Source organism: Xenopus laevis, chromosome 2S (genome assembly GCF_017654675.1).
Source record: "Xenopus laevis strain J_2021 chromosome 2S, Xenopus_laevis_v10.1, whole genome shotgun sequence".
Classification (NCBI taxonomy): Eukaryota; Metazoa; Chordata; class Amphibia; order Anura; family Pipidae; genus Xenopus; species Xenopus laevis.
In genome coordinates this window covers 73,794,666-73,819,076 of record NC_054374.1, presented here as the reverse complement: position 1 = coordinate 73,819,076, position 24,411 = coordinate 73,794,666, and the positions used below count along the sequence as shown (strand labels likewise).

The 24,411-nt window shown below is 38.3% G+C and overlaps 1 protein-coding gene across 3 annotated transcripts in view; it reads right to left on the bottom strand.

Moving 5' to 3' along the window:
* dlgap3.S (discs, large homolog-associated protein 3 S homeolog) overlaps window positions 1-24,411 on the bottom strand; it is a 174,233-nt gene that overhangs the window by 75,950 nt on the left and 73,872 nt on the right. For 2 of the 3 annotated variants that reach the window (XM_041583988.1, XM_018249513.2), the window contains one exon: window positions 4,866-5,921. In XM_041583988.1, the coding sequence (XP_041439922.1) occupies window positions 4,866-5,921 (1,056 nt within the window). Of the gene's footprint in view, window positions 1-4,865; window positions 5,922-22,600; window positions 22,686-24,411 lie in introns of all 3 variants that reach the window. The other variant, XM_041583989.1, reaches the window with a different exon arrangement.

The window sequence follows — 24,411 nt, the reverse complement described above, 5'->3', positions numbered from 1 at the left end:
TCTTGTGCGCCCGTCCACCACCGCCACTGCATGGTCCTAGCGCCGCCCTGGGCCCTGTAAGGCTACAAATTTATTGTTAGTGCTACTTTGTATTACTTTTTTCTCTGTCCTATTAATACACCAGTCTCTTATTCAAATTAGTGCATGTTTTTTAGGGTAATTTGGACCCTAGAAACCAGATTGCTGGAATTGCAAACTGGAGAGCTGCTGAATAAAAAGCTAAATAACTCAAAAACCGCAAATAATAAAAAGTAAAAACCGTTTTCAAATGTTTTCAGGATACCACTCTCTACATCATGCTAAAACTTAATTTAAAGGTGAACAACCCCTTTAATGGTACATTATTTGCCCTGTTTTGTCGATGATTTGTCATTGTCAGGCCTACAAGATGTTGAGAACCAGGAAGTAAGCACTTAGGAGAAAGCTTGACTCAGAGGGACAGGCCAAAGTCCAATATCATGGTATCCATTGGGTTAAACAGCCTCAAAGTCAATATTCAGGAAAGATCAGGGCAGGCAGCATTTTGGATGATTAGGATCAGACAGGGAATCAGAAACCATAATATCAAGAAATGTCACAAAATAAAGTGCACACAATAACTTAATTATTAAGATTTGCAATCAAAATTTGAACCCAGGTCTGTTGGCTATTTAATTTTATTTTGACAACGAAAAATCACATCACACCAACATTATGGCCCAGTGTGATGATGGAGATGCAAGCACGTTGCCTCGATCTCCATGGCTCAAGATTGCTAAAACTTATGAGTCTCTATCAGCACTGTTTTCTCAGAAATGTGTCAAAAATATTAAATATCACTTACCTCACCTTACACTTATTTACCTATCACTAAACTATTCTAAAATAAGAGCTCAGGAAACAAGGACATGGGTGAAACCTAGTTTTGGTAATCCAAAGCTAAATATTCCATATAAATATTAAAATAAACACCTATAAATTCCATAAGCTGCACGTCTGATGACTACATAGTGTACTAAGTGTATGCACTGCAGCAAGTAAAGTTTGCAGTATGCAATTGAAATGAAATTAGCTCTGCAGCACTGGTCTGTTTGCTTTTAAAAAGAAGGTTGATTTTTCAAAAGAACCTAGGTTAACTTGCCAATGTGTCCATAAACATCGGTTGGGAATTTATATACTTACATTTAGTTGTATATCTACATTCAAAAGCCCAGTGTATGAGGCCCCATTTTATGATTTTCTCTGTGCTGCCTCAGAGATCACCTGACCCGAAATACTGCAGCTCTATCTGTAATAGGTAGAAACGTGGAAGCAAAAGACAGAACTTTGTCTGTCATGTGACCTAACATACTGTATATGGTTTGTTGTGTCCACTGTCTTAAAATGGCAATTTTCTATCTTGGTTTACCCAATGGAACACACTCCAAAAAAAGTATGTTTGTATGAAAATAGTTTATTTAGATAAGCTATTTTATGGATATATTTTTATAGAGACCTATATTGTTCATGGGTATAGTTTTGATTTAATTAATGCACCCATAGGAACCCCCTGCTGAATTATAAAGCACCGGAAAATACCTTGCCATTGGGAACTGCGGGAATTGCACCAAATTTCAGAAGAAGGCAATTTCAACCAATTATATGATTCATATGTTTTACCTAAGCAGTTCCCAATAGCAAGGAATTACCAGGCACAGTGTTTTGATTTCCTCATGACGACAAAGTGCCATTTTGCCATCACCCAAAGAAGCATTACTTGGGGGCAGATTTATCAAAGGTCGAATTTCAAAGTTAGAGTCTAATATCCGATCGAATACGAAAGATCCGAAAATTAGAATCGAATTTGAATTGACTTCAAATCGAGTTTTCCTCTGAAAAAAAAGTTGAACGTCAGGAAGGCAAGTAACATCGTCAAATGGTTCAACGGATCTCTGACTTACAGGTTTTAGGTGGCAAATATTCAAATATATTACAACTTTTTCCAGGGTCGAGGTGTGATAAATCTCACATTCAAATTCAAGCTGGTGGTTCGAAATTTGTGGGTTTTGATGGAAATAAATTTTGAAAAATTCAAATTCATGATAAAAGAAGAGAAGCTTTTACTGTGGATTAACAGAACTTCACAATTCTTCATACACTTCTGCAAACTGTGGCTTCATGTTGATGGTGAAAGAAAAGGCAGCTTATTTCAGTTAATGGGAATTTTATGGTTAGCACTGCCAGCACAATAGCCTCTTTGGAGCTCAGTATATAGAGCACAGTATATAGAGGGTCTACTTAGCCGCTGAGTCTGCATACCTTTCAAAGGGTGATTTTAACTAGAATTGACTAATATTTATTTAACCGTGTATATAAATTATTACACTTCTGTAACTTCTGTGTACCTGTTATGGCAATCCATATACCAGCCACTACTGCTCCTCAAAAATGGGATGTAACAGGACAAAAGATAAATGACCACAATCCTGGGATCACTCACACTCACCGCTGGAGCACGAGTGTAAAAAAAATAGGGTTTAGTCCCTATCCCTAGCAAGTAAAAGCAGTGACTGAATATGAATGTACACTGAAATATCCTCCCCCTCAACCAGGTGGGTGAATGGGATGCGCATCCTTGTCTATCAAAGGCTACTTCCTTTTTACCTAACCTTAAATACTATCCCTTTCCAACCTTACTTCCTGCTATGACTCTTGTATTTAAAAGAATGCTATATTATTTTTTTCTTTTAAGAGTATTGGTACTATTGCAACAACTTTCAGTTGTTGTTGCTACAAGCAACAAAGCCACCTAAAATTTTAGAACACCAGTTTTGCAACCACACTGATAGATGCATCTATACCATTCTAAAAAACAGTGATCCAAGTTTAAGGGGCAAAGGGGAAAATTTACTTACATTCGAATTATCAATTCGGAAAGCTTCACCATACTTTGCACAACTATGTCAGACATTAATTCACTACACTTTCTCATCATAATGCAAAAATAGTCGCCGAAGCAAATAAACACTGGCGTACTTTCGCTAGTGAAAATGAGTCACCGTGAAAGTTTCTTGCAATTTTTCTCTAGCATTTCTTTCTTCCTAACCTTATTAAAATACTACGCTTACATCAATTAAAATATGGCAGGTACATACAGGTCATATGTATGTCTTTATTATTGCAGATTAACTATCATTCACCGGAGCGAAAAATTAATTTGGCGAAACAGTGCAAAAGTTTTCTAGTGCTGAGCTTTTTCGCTATCAAATTGTCCTCTTTGGCTTTTAGTAAATTGGTGAATTGTCATTTTGGCAAATTTTTACCAAAAAAACACAGTTTACACCTTTAGCAAATGTGCCCCAAAGAAAGGACAGATATGAATATACAGTATCCATTCTAGACAAACCTATACCTTTAAACATAGCCCTCCCAGGAGCTGCTATAGGAAACATGTTTTTCTAAGAGTTTGAAAGAAGTCACTTCTGCCTATTTATACTTTGTAAGACTTGGGAATATACATAGTGTAAGCGCACAATGTTATTTTCAGACCTGCGCAGAGAAATCTTCCTCCTTGATGACACTCTGCTTCTTGATGAGTTCATATCTAGTGTTCAGCAACTGGTGTTGGCGACACATAAGCAAAACATGCAAAGCAGGGAAGGTGAGTGATGTAGCTAGATCCAAGATGGCGCCATATTCACAGCAACAAAGCAATACGTTGAAACGCCAATACTGCTAAAAAGCTTCTTTTGGACAGAAAAAATATAAGGGCTTATGAGCACTACCACTTGGTAAATTATGTTTTGGGGGCTTTCCTTTTACTTTAAACACTACATTGTGTGCAGTCAGTAATGGTAACAACAAGCATAAACTGGTCAGAAACAATACACAGGCATAACGGCATTAGGTTTGTTTATTTGCATTAGTTCTGCCTTACCCACACCCTTCTATTGCATGTCATGGAGAGCATGGTGCAGTGTTTAGTATTACTGCCTTGTAGTGCTTGAATCCAAGGTTTGACTCCAGCCATGGCACTAGCTGCAACTGATTTGATTGGGTTTCTTCTGGGCACTCTGGTTTCCTCCCACTCTTTAAATATACAGTATAAAGGCAAGTCAACTGTCTCCTGATAAAATTGATCATAGCATGAGAAGCATTGCCTCTTACATCTTAATTGACTCAATGCAGTCACCAATAACAACATGTATGCTTGGCACTACTAGCCACCAAGTTAGTACACTCTTTATAAAGCCAGTGGTGTTGAGTTTAAAAAAGTTAATAAATTACCTGATTTTTATATTGCAATATCACTTGTACCCTTGACTATAAGCAAGGAAACACTAGGGGAGTTAATTACAAAAATCCCAAAATTTTCTTAAAACTACTTTGACCAAACTCCCGTGCACATTTTTACTGCATTTATCAATAAATTTACTAGAAAAAAATCTGACGCCCGAAAACTCCAGACTATCGGCTGAAAACCTCAAATTAATCGGATTAGTGTACGAAACCCACGGCAGATCATGTTATCTTCCAATTGTAAATGGAACATCTGCCATTGAGATGGCAGATGGAGAGGTTTGAGATGGAGTACTTTTTTATTCCAACTTTTAACAGCATCAGGGTTTAATAAATCACAAAAATGTTAGGGTTTTTTTCAACTAAAAATTGTGGTTTTCCCATAAAAAAATCTGAGTTTAGTAAATAACCCCCTTGATAAATAATACTGCCACCACACGTTTAAAATTTTCTCATTCTCACCATATTCACGATATTTCTCGCGAATGGATTATAGCTACAACTCTATTCCATTTGCAGTACTGCTTGTGAAAAGGCTGCATATCAAGAGGGCTTACAACTGGTGCAATAAAGTTTCTATTATGAGCACTAACACTATTGTTTCATACCTGTAAGTAATGATAGCCTCGTTCCTTCCCCTTGCCTTCCTGAAGCATCAGCATCTTGTCTTGGTGGTGGCCCCCTGAGCTTGTATAGGCCTCCCTTGCCTGGCTGACAGTCATGGTGTGCCATGTACTCCTCTTTAGTGTCTGCCCATCCAGTGACATAGACACCCCAGCGCAGGCCAGGCACTTGCCTTCTCCCCCTCCACCCTTTAAACTCTTCAAGGTCAAGTCTCTGAAGGCACTTTCAGGAGTGTCCACTCCAAAGGGAGCTCCATGCTCCATGGCATGACGAGCTGACACCAAGAAACTGCTGTCACTGTCAAGGTTGTCATCAGAGCTCCACCACCCTGCCACTTTCGACCGATGCTTGGATTCTGACTTGCGGTCTTTGCTCTTGCTTCTCTTGCTGTGCCGAGGTTGAGAGTGCTGATAGCCATCCCCACCACGTCCCTCATACCGGGTGCCATTGAATTCCCTTTTTGAGGGTGTCTCCAGGGAGTGGGATTTGGCAAAAAGCTTCTGGACAGAGTGCACAAGGTGACGAATGCGACTTGGGCTCTCACTACGCTGCTCTGTGGTGCTGGTACGCTGATACTGGAGGGTATGGAAGCCATCATGATGCAGAGGCAGCTGCTTTTCAAACTGGTCCAGCAGGGTTGGTGGTAGGCGGTTGATCTTGCTGGAGTTGTGCGCGAGGGCAGCCATACAATCATCACAGTCGAACTGCTGGGGGTTGTGGTGCATTCTGGGGTATGTACCACCACTGGACGACCGAGGTTCTGGCATGCTCAGAGCACCACCAGGGCAATCTGAGGTCACACCAGCACTCCTAGAAAGAGGGTAATAGTGAAGGTCCAGGGAACAAGACTCAGAGGCGCTGCAAGGGTAGGACTTGCGGAGGTCAGAGCAGTGATGAGAAAACTCCAGTGCTCTTTCTCGTGTTTCGGGGATGCAGTGACATGGAGGCTGTGATTGGTTGCCTTCTCCATGATATCCTTTCATCCTGTTAATACTGAAGAAGCGGCATCTTTTTTGCCCTTCCCATCTTTCTGGGATTACCTAAGACAGCAAGAGAATAGAGAGCATTAAAATGGAGTGATCATAAATTAGTCAGGAATAAGGTATATAATTTATATGTCATATTTCAAGACTCAGTTTCAAACACCTACATCAAATCCTCTAATTGCTGCTTTTCAAACAAGGTTTTTAGAATACAGTTAATTATTCCCAGTAGTAAACTAATTAGATATGAAATACTCTTGTTTTAAAAGAATGAACAAGGTTCAGGATAATGAGATAAAAGACAGAATGTGAAATATTTGCTCTCCAGTTATATCATGAAAAGTAATAAGCAAGAAACGATTGTGTACATCACCTAACGTCATTATCTCATAATGGTCTGTTGGCTTCCTTTGCGGATGGCAGTTTCATGAATCATCTCGCAACAAAAAAAGTTATTAGTCACCCTGTTATATAGACTTCAGTGTGATTTCAGTGTGGTCACTGGGTAGCACTTATGTGCTGTAGCATTACCCCAACATATATAAGAATTCTAAAAGATTACATTTTAATGATTAAACATCAGTTTGATCATAGTCAAACAGTGTCAGTGGTTTAATTATTAATCTCCTTTTAAAACCTTTTGGGTTTGGCCATACACAAATAACCTGCCAGTTCTCAGGGGCAATGGATAGTTGGATGTGATGCTTTTGGATGTTCATGCTGTTAATTGGTTTGAAGCATTAAGTTCTTTTAAGAAAGGCACTTAACTAACATAGCATTATTATAGTGCTAACATATTACACTGCACTTTATTGAAAGAACTGAAGCATTCACGGCCCAGTACAGCTTTCAATTTAATTTTCCTGATTCATTTCCACACACATAAACACACACACTTTTAATATGTCAGTATGTTTTTAGAGAAAGTGAGGAAAACCCTCAAACACACAAAGGGCACATAATACTTAATTCCGATTAAACCCAGGGAGGAACCAATCCCAGAGCAACAGAGCTTCAAAGGCTAATATGTGTGCATCTTAATTAATGGAGAAACGTAATAAACTGTGCAAAGTTTGCCCGGATGTAGTAACCAATAGCAACCAATCAGTGGTTTGCTTTCAACCAGGGACCAGTAAATGCTACCTGTTAATTGGTTCCCACAGATGATTAGGCTTATATCATCCTTTTATTACCATGCCCTCTATGTTTTCTATCTGTAACTGTTTTGTGACATAGCCTATTGTTGAATTGTCAAATGTAGCTTAAATACAATCAGCATTATCTCTTAAAGGAGCTAAGTATGCTTATGTAATATAATTGTCAATCCTGGCTTGGTTTTAGCATTATATTTAATAATAAATAATAAACCCCATGACATATGTTTTAGTAACAGTTGTTACAATGTGCTTTATGAGAGATAGTGACGAACTACCGGGGGTTGTGACTGCACCAGGGTACGCACACCCTCAGGACCCGCACGCTTGTGAATTCGCTATGATCTCTGCTTCTGGACATGGGTGGGGGGCCCGGCTGAATAGCCTGCACCCTGGGTCTGTGCCAAGTAGTTCCGTTACTGATGAGAGACATGATTTGATTCAAATGTTACAGTAAAGACCAGTGTCCTAACAGATGCCAATGTCTGGCAGTGAAATTCAGATATATTGTCACAAGACTAGCTAAAACTGAATACAACAAGTATTTTGAATCTTGTACTGCATAAACAGCATACCATAAAAATCATCTTATTTGCCTTTCTCTGGACCCTCTCTATTTAAATAATGTCCTATTTGAGCACTGGAGACCAAAACTGTACAGCACATTCTAGATGGGGCCTTACCAGTGCTCTGTACAGTGGAAGAATAGCCCCCTAATTACAAATGACTAACTTGATAACATAGTGATTAATGGTAGGTTTGCCATAAAAATGGTAACAGATGATAATCTCTATCCTGCCACCCTTATGAAAATAAATTGCTTGAAGGCCTTAATCATGACAGAAAATGGAAATGCTATTTATGTATTAATACATTATGTTTAATGAGTCTCAGTTTAATTCTCCATGTTTTCTAGAAATCATATTTCTTAATTTAGCTGTAGTTTCCTTTATTGCCATTTTCCCACCAAATCATGTGTACTGTATGTATTATCAAAAGTGCCATTGCGTATAATAGACCTTGAGAGGTCTTAACTTAAATAAAATATATCTGCAGGAACCAGAGCTGATAGCAAACATGATACTAAATAAAATAAAGTTTTTGCATGCACAAGAATATATAGCAATTCAAATTTACATTTCTGGTCCTTTAAGGACCTTATGATGGGAAATGACTCTGTCTTTATTATTCTGAAAGTTGACCAGCTTAAAGAGAAATTATGCAATTTAATACTAAAGAAAGCAATTTCAATTAAAAACTGGTAGTTCGTACATGAGGAATATGCATGGAAGACAAAAGCAAGAGATTCTTGATTAATAGTTACTTTGTACTGAAACACACAACTGTAACAATGAACACTTAGAGACTATACTGAAGCCCTTTGATAAGCAATTAGAAATATGGGAATTCTGGCCCATCTTCTTCAATTTTTATTTTTTCATTTCTTATTTTTTTTGACAACCCTGGCCACTGTAAAAAAAAAAGACAGGGTGTCCCCCAAACACCCTGCCAAAATATTAACCTTCGTTTGCCTCTAACCCCTTGCTCTCTTGAGGTCGACTTGAGCTTTGGTGCCAGATTAAAAATCAGACACAAGGTGCAAAACAACTAGGCAGACAGTTAATACAGTGCTTTTCTGCACCAGAAAATACTGGAAGGCAAAAGATACAGTATGTTTCAGATACAGCAGTATGTGAGAATTAATGCAAGGACAACTTCTTACAAGGCATGTAGAATGTAAAATTAAAGATAATCAGATCAAACTTGTTCTTGGATTGCAACTGAGTAATGGCTATTGAAGAACATAAAATTTAAAACAGGCATAGGGAAAAAACTTGAGGAAAAGGCACCTTAACCTCCCCAAATGGACACCACCTGCTATATATTATATATAATTAGAAGTTCTCCAATGGAAAATTCCTTGTTGTAGCCTAACCAGACAAAACAACATCCTCCTGAACATAAAAATTTTATATAGTGAGATTGTTGTACAGAACTGCTAGTTTATTGCAGAAGAAATAGGATACCGAAATAGATGTATTTCTTTTAACTGTGCAGACTGTTATTATAAGGTTTGAATCTGTAACAGTAAGAAGTGAGAATCATCTTAGCATGGCAATTAACGCTATAGGATGGCATATTTCACATACAGCAGGAATTTCTGTAGTATGAGATTAAAAAAATATTAGCTAATTTGTGCCTAGAAAAAAAGGATATTATTTGTTAAACTTTTTTATAGTATTATAAAGGGGTTCTGTATGCTTCTTTCATTTGTGCTTTTTGTTGCCACAGTAGGTATAGTGCATGATTGCATCTCCTCTCTATTAGTATATACAGACAACTATAAGAAGAGTTTTATAAGGCATTAGTGCGCCCAGAGCAAATATCGCATTGGTTGGCCCCTCAGAGAAATTTTAACAGGGGTGATATTTTGACTCTTTCCTTTCCTTTAATTCCTTTTTCCCTGATAATAAACTGGAAATTCAACTTTTTCGACTGATCTCCCACCCCTCGGATCTCCTTCGGGTGCTTAGGAGCAAGAATTGCCCCTGCTTTTGCCTATTTATTAAAATGGCCCTGGGAGAGGTTTAAGGTCTATTACATGACAAGTATCATTGCCATATAAATTATATTAGGTTTTAGTTTTATTTAGTTTAGTTTTATAAATTATTTTAGGTTTTAGTTTTATGTTTTGCATTTAAATACAGTTGTGCCATTTTACCCAATGCTGTGTTCCTTTTAAAGTGCCATCTGAAAAGAGCCAACGACTTGGCCAAGCAAATTTGTTTCTGAACACAGACAGTTATTCATGTCCTCCAGCACACGCTTCATGTGAAATAAATTAAAAAAACACCAGGGACAGTCACCTGAAATACATTATGTATGTACCTTTAGTTTTATATTTTTTGAAAAAGTTATGTCGTTCTACAGGCATGGCTTTTGAAAAGGCCATTATTAAATTTTTTAAAACATAGCCTCTTTTGAGTAGTCTGTCATGCAAATGTACTACAAAATCATCAAAGGAAGAGTCGTGAGAACTGACTATATGGTATGCGTTTAATTAGGTGATTTGGATGGGATGACTTGTGCAATGCATGCAATATTGTGTTGCCCATACAACTTTTTCTATATATATATATATATATGTGTGGTTAAGACTTGATGATTATCGGAAACAAGTGTAATATCAAGGAAATCCAATGTTTGTGTATTGAATTCAAAGGTAAAATATTTCAATTCAAATTTTTTCATTAATAAAGGAAATTAATTAATTAAATAGTGACTCAGTACCTGACCAAACCAGAAGCTTATCGTTTATGTAGCGGCCATAATAGATAATGGATTTTTTATATATGTTGGAGTCAATAAATATGACCTTACCCTCCCACCAACCGAGGTACAGGTTAGCAAAGGAGGGGGCACATTTCACACCCATAGTGGTGCTGCAATATTGGAGGCAGTATTTCTGGAGAAAGAATTATGTGTGAGTAAAAATGAAATAGATTCCAAAATAAAAATTATTGTGTTATTGTGAGGTAACATAAACTGAAGCCCACTTGAAATTGTATTGCCATTTGAAGTGATTAAAGACATGTAGCACATGACCACTATCCCTTAGATCAGGGCTGTCCAACTGGCGGCCCGCAACCCCCCCCTTATATGGCCCTCCACATCAAAGTCTGCCTGCTGTGTCTGTTTACCATATGTAATCTTTAAAATGTATCACTACACAGATTAATTGGCCCCTCAAATTTACACTGTAATCCCCCTGTATTGTTCACACTTGTGACACCTCTATTGTTCACTCCCCTAAAGGCCTGTACTGTTCATACCTGAGACCCAGACTGAAACTGCCACATTGTTCACCTGTTCACACTTTATTCAAAATGCTAATGGGGCACCAGCACTGTATCACTGTATGAAGTAAATATTAGACTGGTCCTGATTCCTGTCTCCTGCTCTGTTCTGCCTTCCATATGCTCCCTGTGTCACTGTGTGTGTCATACTTTGGTATTTGTTCTGGGGGTTTGTTAGCAATTGAAAATTATTGTTAGTGGCCCCTAAGGTGTTTAATTTATGGGTATGTCTTAATATGACTTAACTTTTTCACATATGAGTGACATCCTTGCCAGGGCAGGCACAAGGTAGTTTGGCACCCTAGACATGATGGTTTTTAAATAAAGAGAGCAAGCAAGCTCAGCAGCCATCCATTATACAGCCCTCCTGCAGCCATCATATTGCCCCCAATCTTTACCTGTGTCAGCAGCAGCCAAAAATAAATCTGATCACATCATATTGCCCCCAAGTATTTATGTACCTGTGCCAGCGCCCAGCAGCAACAGCAAACATATGGCCCGCAAATCTGTACCTGGCTGTGTCAGCAGGAAGCTTCACACTTTACAGTAATAGAAAGAAAGTCTTCAGTTCAGTGCAACTGTGCAAGGCTGAGAGCAGCGAGAGCCACACCAAGCAGGCGACCAGCTCTCTGCCTCTCTCTGTCACCCAACACATAAGTGACGTCATTGACGAGTGTATGCACGTTGCGCTGCACCGCACAGAAGGAGCTATTACTTGCCGGCAAGAGGGAGAAGGTGAAGGAGATGGATTCCACCCAACTGGGTGACTATGATTACTGAAACAAATTATTAAATAAACGCTTGAAAAAAACCAAAAAATTAAAAAACGAAAAAAATCCCCTTAAAAGTGCGCCCCTCAATGATGACATCCTAGACAGCCCCTAGTTCTGCCCCTGATCCATTCAGTGAGCACCAACCATTTGTTTTTTTGGTGTGCTATTAATGTGGACATGGTCTTGCGGTAACATGGGTGTGGTTTAAAGTGGGTGTGGTCTAAAAAACAAGGAGTGGCTAACACTGGTTTCCGTTATCGGCCCTCCACCATGTAGATTAGAAAAATTCCGGCCCTCGGTACCATAGAAATTGGACAGCACTGCCTTAGATAACTGGGTACTCTCAAAATGAAAGGTTGTAAGCGCCCATAGGGTGCAAGCACGTACACGTCAAAAAAGACGCACGTGCGCAAAAACAACAGACTCACAAGCCAGAGCGGCGAGAGGGGACCAGAGTGGAGATATGAAGGAATGTGCCTGCCCCCCCCAGCTTTGCGCCTTAGGCATGTGCCTACTCTGCCTATCCCTAGTTCCAGCCCTGATGAAAGGTGAGAATACCCCAGAATTGTGAAGCGCTGGAGAGCTGTTTATGAATTATACACACTGTCACTGGCCTCAATCATCCCCTAACACCACAGTTGGCTTTTTTAAATCTGAAATATATCAAATGACCTATCATTTTCCATATCATAAGAGCAGCAAGATTCCTACTGCCAAAAAAAATGGAAAACAGACACAAATCCAGCTCTGAAATAGTTGCCCTAATTAACAGACACTCACATTATGAGAAAATGTCAGCCTTAGCCATTAACAAATTTCAACAACAATGGATCGTCTTTTTGAGTGCTTTTCGAGCATAAAGTAATTGAATATACCTCCTCCATTCCCAACATTCAGGTATTAGCGACTACCTATAACCCTAGAACCCTAGAGCAGTAGCTTGTGAGCAACATATTGCTCCTCAGCTCCTTGGATGACACCCTTAAAGCAGGTGTTTATGTTTTAATTCCAGGCTTTTTTCATGGGTAAAAAGGGTTGGGGTCTTTGCTCGATATCTCCCCTAATGGAAGTCTGAACACTTACAATAAAAAATAGCACGCTCATTGACAACAACCTCAAGCTTGCCTTTTTCTCTTACTGCCTCACCATACCTTTGCACCATATACTTTTTTTTATCCATTCTGACCTTTCCTTGGGCCCTCAATCCTATCCTCATCCCCTCACGTTCCACCCTTCTCGCCTCTATATACTTCCATCCTCTTTTTCTCTCTTTCCATTTTCTATTCCTTTTTGTTATATAGTAAATCTTGTAAGATCTGTATACTATTGTTGATGAAAGAACTGGAAAACTGACTAATAAAATGCAGAGTATAAAAAAGAAAGGTGAGAATAACCTGCATATGGTTATTGGGAGGGGTATGAGATGTGAACTTCCAGCCCTTCATAATGGCACACCTCAGCATGTATGTTATATAAGTTGGCATACATACCTGCCAGTGCCTAAGCTAGTTCTGTCATAGCTGAAAATAAAACTGACATGGTTTGATTTGTTGTCTGTTTGTCTAAGGGTAACATCATAACTGTAACACTTGCATGAACAAGCAAGCCTCCCATGAAGCTTAGTATACAATCGTAGCCATGTGGCAGAAAATGAGAAGCAGACTTAATATTAAAAAAAATCTCGTAATTGTGCATATATCACTTCTAAAGGATTTTTTTCTGTAAGCATTTTTGAGCTCTTAGAATTGCAGACTGCCCTTGCCAGCCTCAGTGGATATTTTAATGGTGCCGGTGAATAACTGCTGGATGTGAGCAATTACATTTGCTGATTCCAGCTCCTCTACTAACCACTAATGAGGATGATCAATCAATAGGGGTAAACAGAAGAGATTTGTTCATCTATACTAATTTAACCCTTCTGAGCACCAGAACTCTCTGTCCCTAGGTTTGTGGGTGTAGATGGAGAGGATTGAGACAGCAGGTTCTCTGTGCACAGTGGCATGTTTACCTGTAATGGGAAGATTCAAAATAAATAAGCAAGTTCCAACCACACAGAATCTGGGTTCAGTGCTGAGTGGTATGTACTGCCATTTTACTTTGCAGAAATTGCTCACTGTGGTAGTCAAAGGGCAGCTTTGGGACTCATATTAATTGTAGGGGTATGCTATAGACCGCTTAAGTAAGTAAGGAGGAATAGTATAAGTTCCTGATGCAAATAGAAAAAGCTGCTAGTTTGGGACTAGTAATGATAATGGGGGATTTTAATTACTCAGATATTGACTGGAGCAACAGTACTGTCAGGACAGTTAATAAACATGAGTTTATAAACTTGTTGCATGAAAACGTTATGGCACAGGTTGTTAAGGAGCCAACCAGAAACCATGCTATACTGGATCTAGTGATCTCTAATGACCCAAACGTATAGCAAACCCCTGGGTAATAGTTACCATAATGTGATCTCATTTAATGTCTGGTGCAAAAAGCAAATATACACTCGGGCAACAAAAACACTGAATTTCAGAAAAACAAACTTTAGCTCCTAAAAAGCGTTGCCCTTCAGAGCATAGATTGTGGCATTATGTTTTCTGTTAAAAACACATCATTTAAAATGATATTAAATCATTACTGTTCTCAATTTATACCCTTAAAGGAAAACTACACCCCCAAACTATGTAGCTCTCTATACAAATGTATTGCATAAAACAGCTCATATGTAAAACCCTCATGTAAATAAACCATTTTCATAAAAAAATGTAATAATATGTGCCATTGGAAAACTCTAAATAGGAAATTACCATTTTAAGAAATAAAGGCCGCCCCCTGGGATCTTACAATTTACGGTGCGCACAAACCAGCCAAACAAACCATACATTTTAGGTTACATGAGCCAATTAACAGAAAAAGTTCTGACTTTTGCTCCCACACTTCTTCCTGTTACAGCTAGACCTCCAGTATTTCTGGTCAGGTGATCTCTGAGGCAGCCCAGAGAATATCATATTATGGGGGCTCAAGGGAAAAGATGTAAAAGGGCAATATTTAATTAAATATATATTCCAGTTTGATAAGATTCTTTAATATGCCACTTCATTTCATATAAACTGTTGCTTAAGTATTCATTTTGGGGGTATAGTTTTCTTTTAAGAAGTAAATGTAGAAGCACCAAGAATGAATAGCATAGAAATGAATAGAAAAGGCATTTTTAAAAAAAGGTCGGTGGGGACAGAAACTGCATTTAATGAATATAAACACTATAATAAATGTTGTAAAACAGCAATTTAGAAGACAAAGATAGAAAGAGAGGAGTAAATTGCGGCAGAGGCTAAGACTAAACGTAAAACTTTTTTTAAGTATATTAAGTAAAAAGGTGCAGATTGAGAGTGTGGCTCCTTCAAATAATGTTACCAGTATGGTTGTAACAGATGCTAAAAAGGCAAATGTGATAAATCAGTTTCTTTCTTTTAGTTATTTTCTTCAGTATATACAATAGATATAATATAATAGTCAGAGTTCCCAGACACACCTCATAGCTGCACTGTTCGTTCACCTCAAACTAGTCGTTGGCTGACACAGGATATGGTAAATGAAGTAAAGAGTGACTTAAGTTTATCAGAGCACAAGTCACATGACTGGGGGCAACTGGGAAACTGACAATATGTATACCCCCCTGTCGGATTTCAAAATGAAATGAAAAACTAATCTCAGTGCAGTATTCTGCTGGCACAGCACTATTAACTGTTGCATTTGAATAAAACATGTTTTCCCGTGGCAGAATCCTTTTAATGAGGCTGTCTGCATATGGATAGGAAACAGGCTACAGGATCAGGTACATAGGGTAGTTGTTGGTACATTCTCTATTTGGATTAAGGTTCTTAGTGGGGTCCCTCAGGACTCTGTATTGAGATCACTTTTATGTAACTCGTTCATTAATGACTTAGGGCAGGGTATTGTAAGTAATAAACCAGTGTTTGCAGATGACATAAAACTATGCAGCCCAATTAATTCCATCCAGAATGTGGCATCCTTGCAGCAGAATCTTGACAAACTGGCAATCTGAAAGGCTAACTGGCACGTGAGATTCAATGTTGATAAATGTAAAGTCTAAAAATATCCAAGTCACTTATACCCTTAATGGGACTGCACTAGACCTTGTACATTATAAAGTTGGCTGTAGCAAGCAATGCCAGTCAGCAGCCTCAATGGCATATAAGGTCTTGAGCTGTATTAAAAGGGGCATAGATTTGCGAGAGCAGGGGGTTATTCTTCACTGTACAGAGCACTGTTAAAGCCCCTAAGATCTGGAATATGATATACAGTTTTGGTTTCCAACACTCAAACGGGACATGATTGAATTCGAGGGTACAGAGAAAAGGCAACTGAGCTGAAAAATAGCTATGAGAAAAGACTGGCCAAGTTGGGGTTGTTCATATTGGAGAAGAGGAGCTTAAGGGGTGATATGATAACTATGTATAAATACTGTATATAAGGCAATCAAATAATAATCCCTCTAATGCTCTATTTACCAGTATTTACTAGTAGGCCTTTAAATCTGACATGTGGGCAGCATGGGCGTCTGCAGAAAGTTTTCCGGGGGGGGGGCAAGGAAGAAAACATATTACACAATTTACTTACACCCATATTTTTATTTAACAACAGCTTTTCTATAAATATAAAAGTAGTAACTGTACAGTGTGGTATTTTCTACTTTCTTGAAAATAGCCAGCGGTTTGCAGAATATTATTCCCTGTAGAGTTCTAGTTACAGCTGGATACATACAAGTGAAGCCTCCATTTTACATAACCGAATTGTACGTTTTCATATATTTTATACCATTTTTGTGTGGTCCGAGCAATATATAATGCATAATACATTTTCCTGATTTTATACTATTTTTTCTGGTCCCCTGAAAAAATGTAAAATGGGGGTTCTTCTATACATAAAGTAGAGTAACAACAGCAGGAAGAGGTTGTGCAAAACAAAATGTCACTAGTATAGAATCTATGTTTATACAATCTATTTTAATCTAGAGGAACGCTGCATTGTTCCCAGAGTGGCAGAAGGGTTAAAAGATAAGAGTCATCCAAAAACAAGGTAGTTACAGGACAGGAGCAGGGGAGGAGGGTGAGGTGCAAAAATATATACTATAATATTATAGATATTTCTATACAAATATATAGAGTGAGCCAGAGAGATATTATAGACAGAGAGGGGAGTTTGAGGGAAAGAGAAGGGTGAGGGTAAAACACTAAGGGGGCTATTTACTAAAATCCAAATGTATCTAATATTTTATTTTAAAAAACCATGACCAAGCGCCCATTCTCAGTTTGACCTTATTTAATAATAAAATAACCCAAATTAATGGGATTACGGGAAAACTTGAGTGAAAACCCAAATCTCTCAAATTTTTTTGGGCTTTACTCATGAGAACATCCAATTGGGATAGGGACCTCTGCCATTGCCTTATATATGACCTCAACAGGTCTGAGATGCAGGGTTTTCAGATTCAAGCTTTTTGCAGTATCACGCTTTAATAAATCTCGAAAAATTCGAGTTAACAACAGGGCAGTAACCCATGGCAACCTATGAACATGTTGATGTTATTGCTCTATCCGTAGCTGCTGAAAAGTACTATTCACTTAGTAGTTACTGCCTGGGGCAAATTTGCCCAGGCTTAATAAGCCCAAGTGCCTTCTATTCTGCACTCGTCTGAGGCCAAGCATGTGAACCGTTCTTGCAGGGCCAATTAAGACACTGTGGGTCACAATCAGAAGACAAACTAACCCAGAAACCAGGCTCTGTACTGTCCCATCTGCATTCATGTTGTCAATATTCTCAGTGCCTCCCCAGCAGTTGTACCTGATAATAGTTTCTCATCAATAATTATTTTATAACCCTCTCTCTATAATATATATATATATATATATATATATATATATATATATATATATATATATATATAGCTGCTATATATAGAACATATAGCAGTCATATAACTGCTTGAAATTTCCAATTCAACTCTGAATAGAGCCAAGAGACAACAAACAGATACCAACCCATTACCATGGAAACAATAGGCTTAATACTAATCATCATATGACATGGTTTCTATAAAGACAGGTGCAGCAAGACCCTTGTATTATAGTCTATATGTGATTTTTTTTTTGGCATCAAACCTCAAACAACTGACCATGTCTTAATACAACTGACAAGATACCTAGATGCACTGATCTTGTGGAACAAATTGATACTTCAATCAAGCAAACTTAGTTACCTAAGTTAACAGTCTAAACAACCACAATCATGCCAGTATGATATGTTGGTAAGCTCAGTTAGCTCGGTAAGCACGGGTTATATTCCTGAAACCCAGACCCGCCATGCAAACTGCATTTGTACCCACTACCATAGCTGTCAACTCCCCCTAATTTGGAAGTTATGCAAACTGGACAACCTCACCCAGCCTCCTGTGTCACCTTAAGTCATTGTCCCTGGAATTTTCAGTTTGTCTGTGAACTTCAGCATGCACATGCACAGCAAATATTCAGTGATATCAACAGAACTTCTGCACATGTGCACTGAACAATCAGTGGCTTCAGGCAAGCAGGTGTGCATTCACAGTGATGTCACTTGTGACAGCTAGATAAGTGCAATTTCATCACCAGCTTTACAAACAAAATTTTGGGGAATGCTGCTTGCGCCACAGTTGGTCTTTGGGCAAACTCCCTCCTGGTTGACAGCTCTGTCTGAACCGCAACTGTCTTATCTACAACCTGCAGACCACCATTAAATTACTGTAGCTTCAAACTGGAAATAATGTCATCAGAAGTGGGCAGGAGGTACAGAAACAGGAAAACAACATGGAAAAAAAGTTTAACAAAGTTAAAGTTATTGGGAGCCGTGACATGACCCACAACCCATAGACCTGAAAAGCCCCATACTTGTAACATGTAACATGCAGGTTTCTTTTTTACCGGCAGACCATAGTTACCCGGCCCAATGAAGGACTCTACCATATATATATATATATATAAAGACCATCCTCCCAAATTATGAAGTGTCCACTCACCTGATCTAGTCTTTTATGGGACTGCCAAACAGTTAGATCAGATAACTGTGCTTATCTCATTCATTCCATCAACAAGGGAGCAATGTTCCTTCTGACAAATAGCTCCAAATTTACTATGCTTTTGGTGCTTACGGGTCACTGCACAAACTGACAAGTTTGTTAAGGAGAGAGAAACTTGAAGCCAGAAATCAACATTTTGTCAGACACACTTTGTCAGACACCTGGAACACACTTACGTTACTACTTTAGGTTTGAACAGTTCTACTACAAGAGTTGGTGGTACCCAATAAATAATATCCTGTATAAGGATCCCTAAACTAGAGTCCTGTGTTTGAACCAACAGACCGGATTCAATTCAGTAAGAAAAGGTTATTTTGCTATTTATCATGTGAAAACTCATGGAGAAGATTCAATTAGAGGAGAAAAAACTTTTCTCTAAATTCAGTTCCAGTTTTTTTCCCATAGACTTCAAACGAGTTAAAATAAGAGTTAAAGAGAGAATAAGAGTTAAATAAGAAGTGATATTGCTGCAAGCCAGAAGTGACATCATCAGAAGTGGGTGGAGCAGAAAAAACTATAGATAATATAAGAGAAGAAATATAGTTTAGACCCACAACCTGACCCACAACCGGCAGACCAGCAACCTGTAGACCTGCATCTACTCTGTGAAGAAAAAAATGCACTGATGTTAGAAATTAAACATAATAAAGATACACAGGAACCCTTACTTAGTAAGCATCGCACAGCAGAAAAGCACACTGCTCTTTGAGAGTGCAGACATCTCAGTTTTCTAAGTCACAGACAGTCAGAGAGCAATGGCACTTTTTCTACAATCTTTGTCATTGAAGTGATACTTAAGGCTTGGTACCAACCATTCTAGAGCAAAGGCTCTATGCAGAGCTCTTATAACAAAATCTCATGCCCTTACAAATACAAGAAAAACTCAGCAAGAAGGCAGGTATACCAGTAACTAGCCAATTAAATGTTTCTGAATAGAAACATTTCCAGTATTAAGACTTGATACGGATTTTCCATAACAGCCATATGCTTCATAGCATAGAACAGGCCCCACAGGGAAATATAATAAAAGTCTTAAATGGAAAAATACTTCCACAAATAAGAAAAAAATGTTGATTTCCAGAAGTAATATTAAACTGTAATTACACTGTGTACTGTGTGCGCCCAAAGCAAATTTAAAGGTGGAGTATTTTGGCACAAAAATAACTTTCTCATATAAAAGTTTTCTTACATGCACTTTGCACTTGTGCAAACTATAAAATGCACTACCTTTTTTCCACTAGTGCACAGGTTGCTATGTATTGTACATTGCTTAGGTGCTAAAAGCTAAATAGTTTGCACAAAGCAGACACTATTTGCAGAAATAGTATTCACACTGTGCATATGTTTCCATTGACAACTATTATTCTATTTCTCTTGGTTTAAAACATGATTTGGTATATATAGGGCTACTCCTGCCATGAGGTAATGTGAGACCACTGCATTAGTGACCTTTGACCTGCTCCCGATGATAACGTTTAGTGGAACTGGATGGGGGGGTGGCATCAGGGTTGCTGCCTTAGGAAGAAGCAGTCCCAGGATCACTCCTGTGTATATACTAAATTATGTGAATTCATTTACATACTGACCAACGAAAATATATAACTATGTTCTAGAAGTAAGGACGGCTGCCACCGTGTGCTCTGACCAAAACTCAATGTAAGCATAGCTAATGTTCATACATTATGCCAAGGTCTGTGAATTATTAATACAGATGGCAGTGCTAAAATTGAAAGTTCTTTCCAGCAGAGAAGTGTACTGAAAAGCAGGTAAACATATTATAGCTTTAGAAGTACAGCATTTATCACAGTAAAATGCAATCACTTTATCTGCTCCCCAGATGCCTTCTCTTTCTGTCCCATTTTTGGAACCTGATCCAAGGATTAATATATTCTTGACCAATATTATGCTAATTGTAGTCTCATGTAGATTGTGGTGTTATAAGACAAACTGCAATTGGTCTTCATTTTTTTTTCAATTGGTCTTCTTTTTTCTTTTTTTTTTTAATAGGGAATTGTGAAAGAAAAGGATCCATAATCGCAAAATGCACACAGAGACATTGTCCTGTGTTCAAGCCACACCACAAATTTGGTGGTGCAGAAAAATATAAGCTAAACAGTTTGCGCAAACTGGGCTTTTTTAATAACACAAATTTACTGTCCCTGCTATATTCATGCACAATGACCACACACAGTGGCCTTGCAAATGTTTGTGCACAACATACAGCTAAACCGCTATTGGCAATTTGCACAGCGTTTATGGGAAAACAACCATATGCAAATAAATACTATAGGGGTATATTTATCAAAAAGTGAAGTTAGAGATCTCACCACAGTCCAGTGGTGAAATACCGCCTCTTTCCATTCATCTCTATGGGATTTTTTTTTTTTCAAAGGATGATAAGAGAGGCGGTATTTCACTCTGCGTACTGTGGTTAAACTTCACTCTTTGATAAATATACCCCTATATGTGTCCCACAGAGTCCCATAAATTCATATAGGCAGTATCATTCCTGCAACATGGTTTACACATAAACCCGCACTATAACATACTAGAATTTTTTCTCGTTGCTAGTGTGGAGCTCACCGATTTGATCTAAATGATCACATGTCACTATTAGTCCCACCTCCTTGCAATGGGTAATTTTACACACTCACAAGTACAAAACAGGTCAGTAGTTGTAATATGCACTGTGCCAATGCTAACAAGCTTTTATGCATTTAATTAAATAAAATAGTTTAATAATTTATAAATCCCTGGAAAGAACATGTCAGAAAAGATGCCTGTACTTGTGTGTGTGTACTATTACATACTAGCACTGATACCACTACCTATTTGCAGAAAATACAGGCAGTATTGAAGGTACTGACGCACCTCTGTGTGCAAACTTAGATAAATAAAAGTTCCAATGTCTCCTCGTGGTCCTCCTAAAATCATCACCATGCAACATTCCTTTGCAATTACTGGCACAAACGTCACATGTATATTCCTCCCATCATGTATTGTACACTGTTCTGGTTTTACCAATAAGCAAGATCAGTAACATTAGGTTCTGGCAGGACTTTTGAGGAGCACCAAATAATTAGCTGTATTGACCAACAATACATTTAGAGAGTGTGAAGACAATCAAAGATGCTGCTCTTATTTTGCACTCACTGACAGTTCAATGCCAGTGATGCCAGTTGGCATAGGACTTTATTACCATTCAAGACACTGACATCTGGTCTTTACGAGCAATGTTAGTCACTGAAGGATTTTAGCGTCCAACAATATTTTGTTTTACTTTCTGCAAAGTTATCCAGAGTTGCAAAGATGGTAAAATAGTATTGACCTCCTCAGCGAGATGTGCAAATGTTAATTATTACTTTAACCTATAACTCCCAGAAACTAGGCCCCGACTGGCAATCTGTGGGTTCTGGCAAATGCCAAAGGGGCTGCTATAAGGTGCCATAGAAAGTCATTATTTAGTGGGCTTGTGGGGCTGTTTGGGCCTCTGTGTACCTGAAATGGCAGGGCCTATTTTAATTCTCAGTCCAGACCTGCCAGAAACCCACAGCAGTGATGATGAGAACTGCAATTCAGTGACTGCAATGGAGACACACAATGAACATTATCTAATTCTTTACAAGGATGAATAACATGAACAGTTTATTATTGCTAACTTCCAAACATCTCAATGCAACAAATGAAACTGCCCATTCTGCATTCCTCTTCATATAGATAGGGGACCTTAATGCCTGGGCTGTAGCACTGCTTTCTGATTTTCTAATTTGTTTTTCTTGAGAGAAGGATATTAAGAAAAGCCAGAGGGTGAAATAAGCTCAGCTTTTCTTACCGCGCTGAGATGGAGTCTAACATCCCGCTGACTTCATGGTCTGCAGAGCTCCAGTCACACAACATGCGGGATCCCCTGTCACGAGCTAGACAGACAGAGAGAGAGACAGAGCGAGAGGAGAATGAGAATAGACAGGAAAGAATAACGCACAGATGCAGCAACAGATCTAGGGAGGGAGGGAGAATGGTAGATAAGGGAATGCATTGAATAGAGGTTGTAAAAATGAAACCTCACTGGCTATTTTGAAAATGGACTTAACAAAATATACAGTATGCCATACATTGATGCTGTTGAACCAATGAGGAACATTAATGATGATATGAAATATGATACTAAAAAAACCCAAATGAAGGAAAATCTTAATTACTAGTTTATATCCCCATTGCAGTTATCTTTAGATATCTGACATGCGCACAGAAATGCAGTCTCCTGACTGTGGATTAAGAATGCTTGCCTTTTCCTTTTCATGTATTCAGGTAAATGAATATGCTTTTGTGCAAAGGCTATAAACTCCAAATGGTCATTCATTTGCTTCTGATCAAAATTGCCCGAACTGAGTTAGGAAAAATGATCCACAGGACTATTTATTACAATTTTGTCAAAAGAGCTGTTGATCCACCAGAGGGCAGCCATATTGAGCAGCTATTATTAGAACCACTAACACATTAGGACTGACAAATGTCCCTTCATTATTGTTGAATGAGTAAGGGTGCGCTGAAAAGTTCCAGTACATTTTGCCTGAGGTAATTTAATGGCAAAAAACACATAACTTCTCCCATTAACATTTGAAAAGTGAGGTGAGCAATTATAATTCCCCTCATTGTGATCATGTACAGTTATCAAGGGATATACGCAGGGCAGTTTCATTATGTTTATAGTTCCAACTATTCCAAACATGACCCGAAATGCAGCCTCCTAACAATGGAAAGGACACCAGAGGTCGCATTTGCCTGATGGCAAAGGCATATTCATTTAATTCAGTGACAAGGACTAGACTATACAAATGGAGTTGAGAGAAAATGCGCATAGACCTTCGAGAATTTAACACAGTCACCATGGCAACCCTGAATGCACCAGAGGGTAGCCATCTTGAACATCCATAATTACATAAAGTAATGTAATGGGATTTATATGCCTTAGTTCTTCACAGTAATGGTGATTTAGTAATGCACAAGAGTAGACACTACATATTTCCAATTTGTTATAGTTCAGCTAAATGTTATTTACCATTCCAGTCAAATTAATAATAATCATCATATATATGCCTTATAGTGTATTAATACTCTGTTTAAATATACTACAGAGCCGCCTTGTTTAATTAGTGCATTTTCTGCATTTGTTGTAAGAGGCGTTGTCATTAAATCACTGGCTTTGCAATTTAAGTATACTATCCTAGATACTGTATATGCACATAGTTAAATAATGGCATAAACACGGAGATTAAATATAGTGCAACTGCTAGCAGCCTAAAACCCTGCAATATTCATAGACTTCTAATTAAAAATAAACACAGCATATTGTACAAAACAGCATTATACTGTATTTAAATTCTCTGGTTTCCATAAAAACAAAAAAGTGCCAAATGCAGGTACTAGGGGTGTCATATCGTTACTCAAGGATCAAGGTCACCATCTTCTCCCATGTTCCAAGAAATCCTTCGAACCAGGTAAAGCTTGGTGAATGCACAGATCTGAATTTATCCAAAGAGTTCAGGACTGTGTATGAGCAAGGCCCAACCTGACCAAGCAACAAACAGGGTCAGATGGTCAAAACAAGAGTTTATTATATATACAGTATATATTTGAAAATTT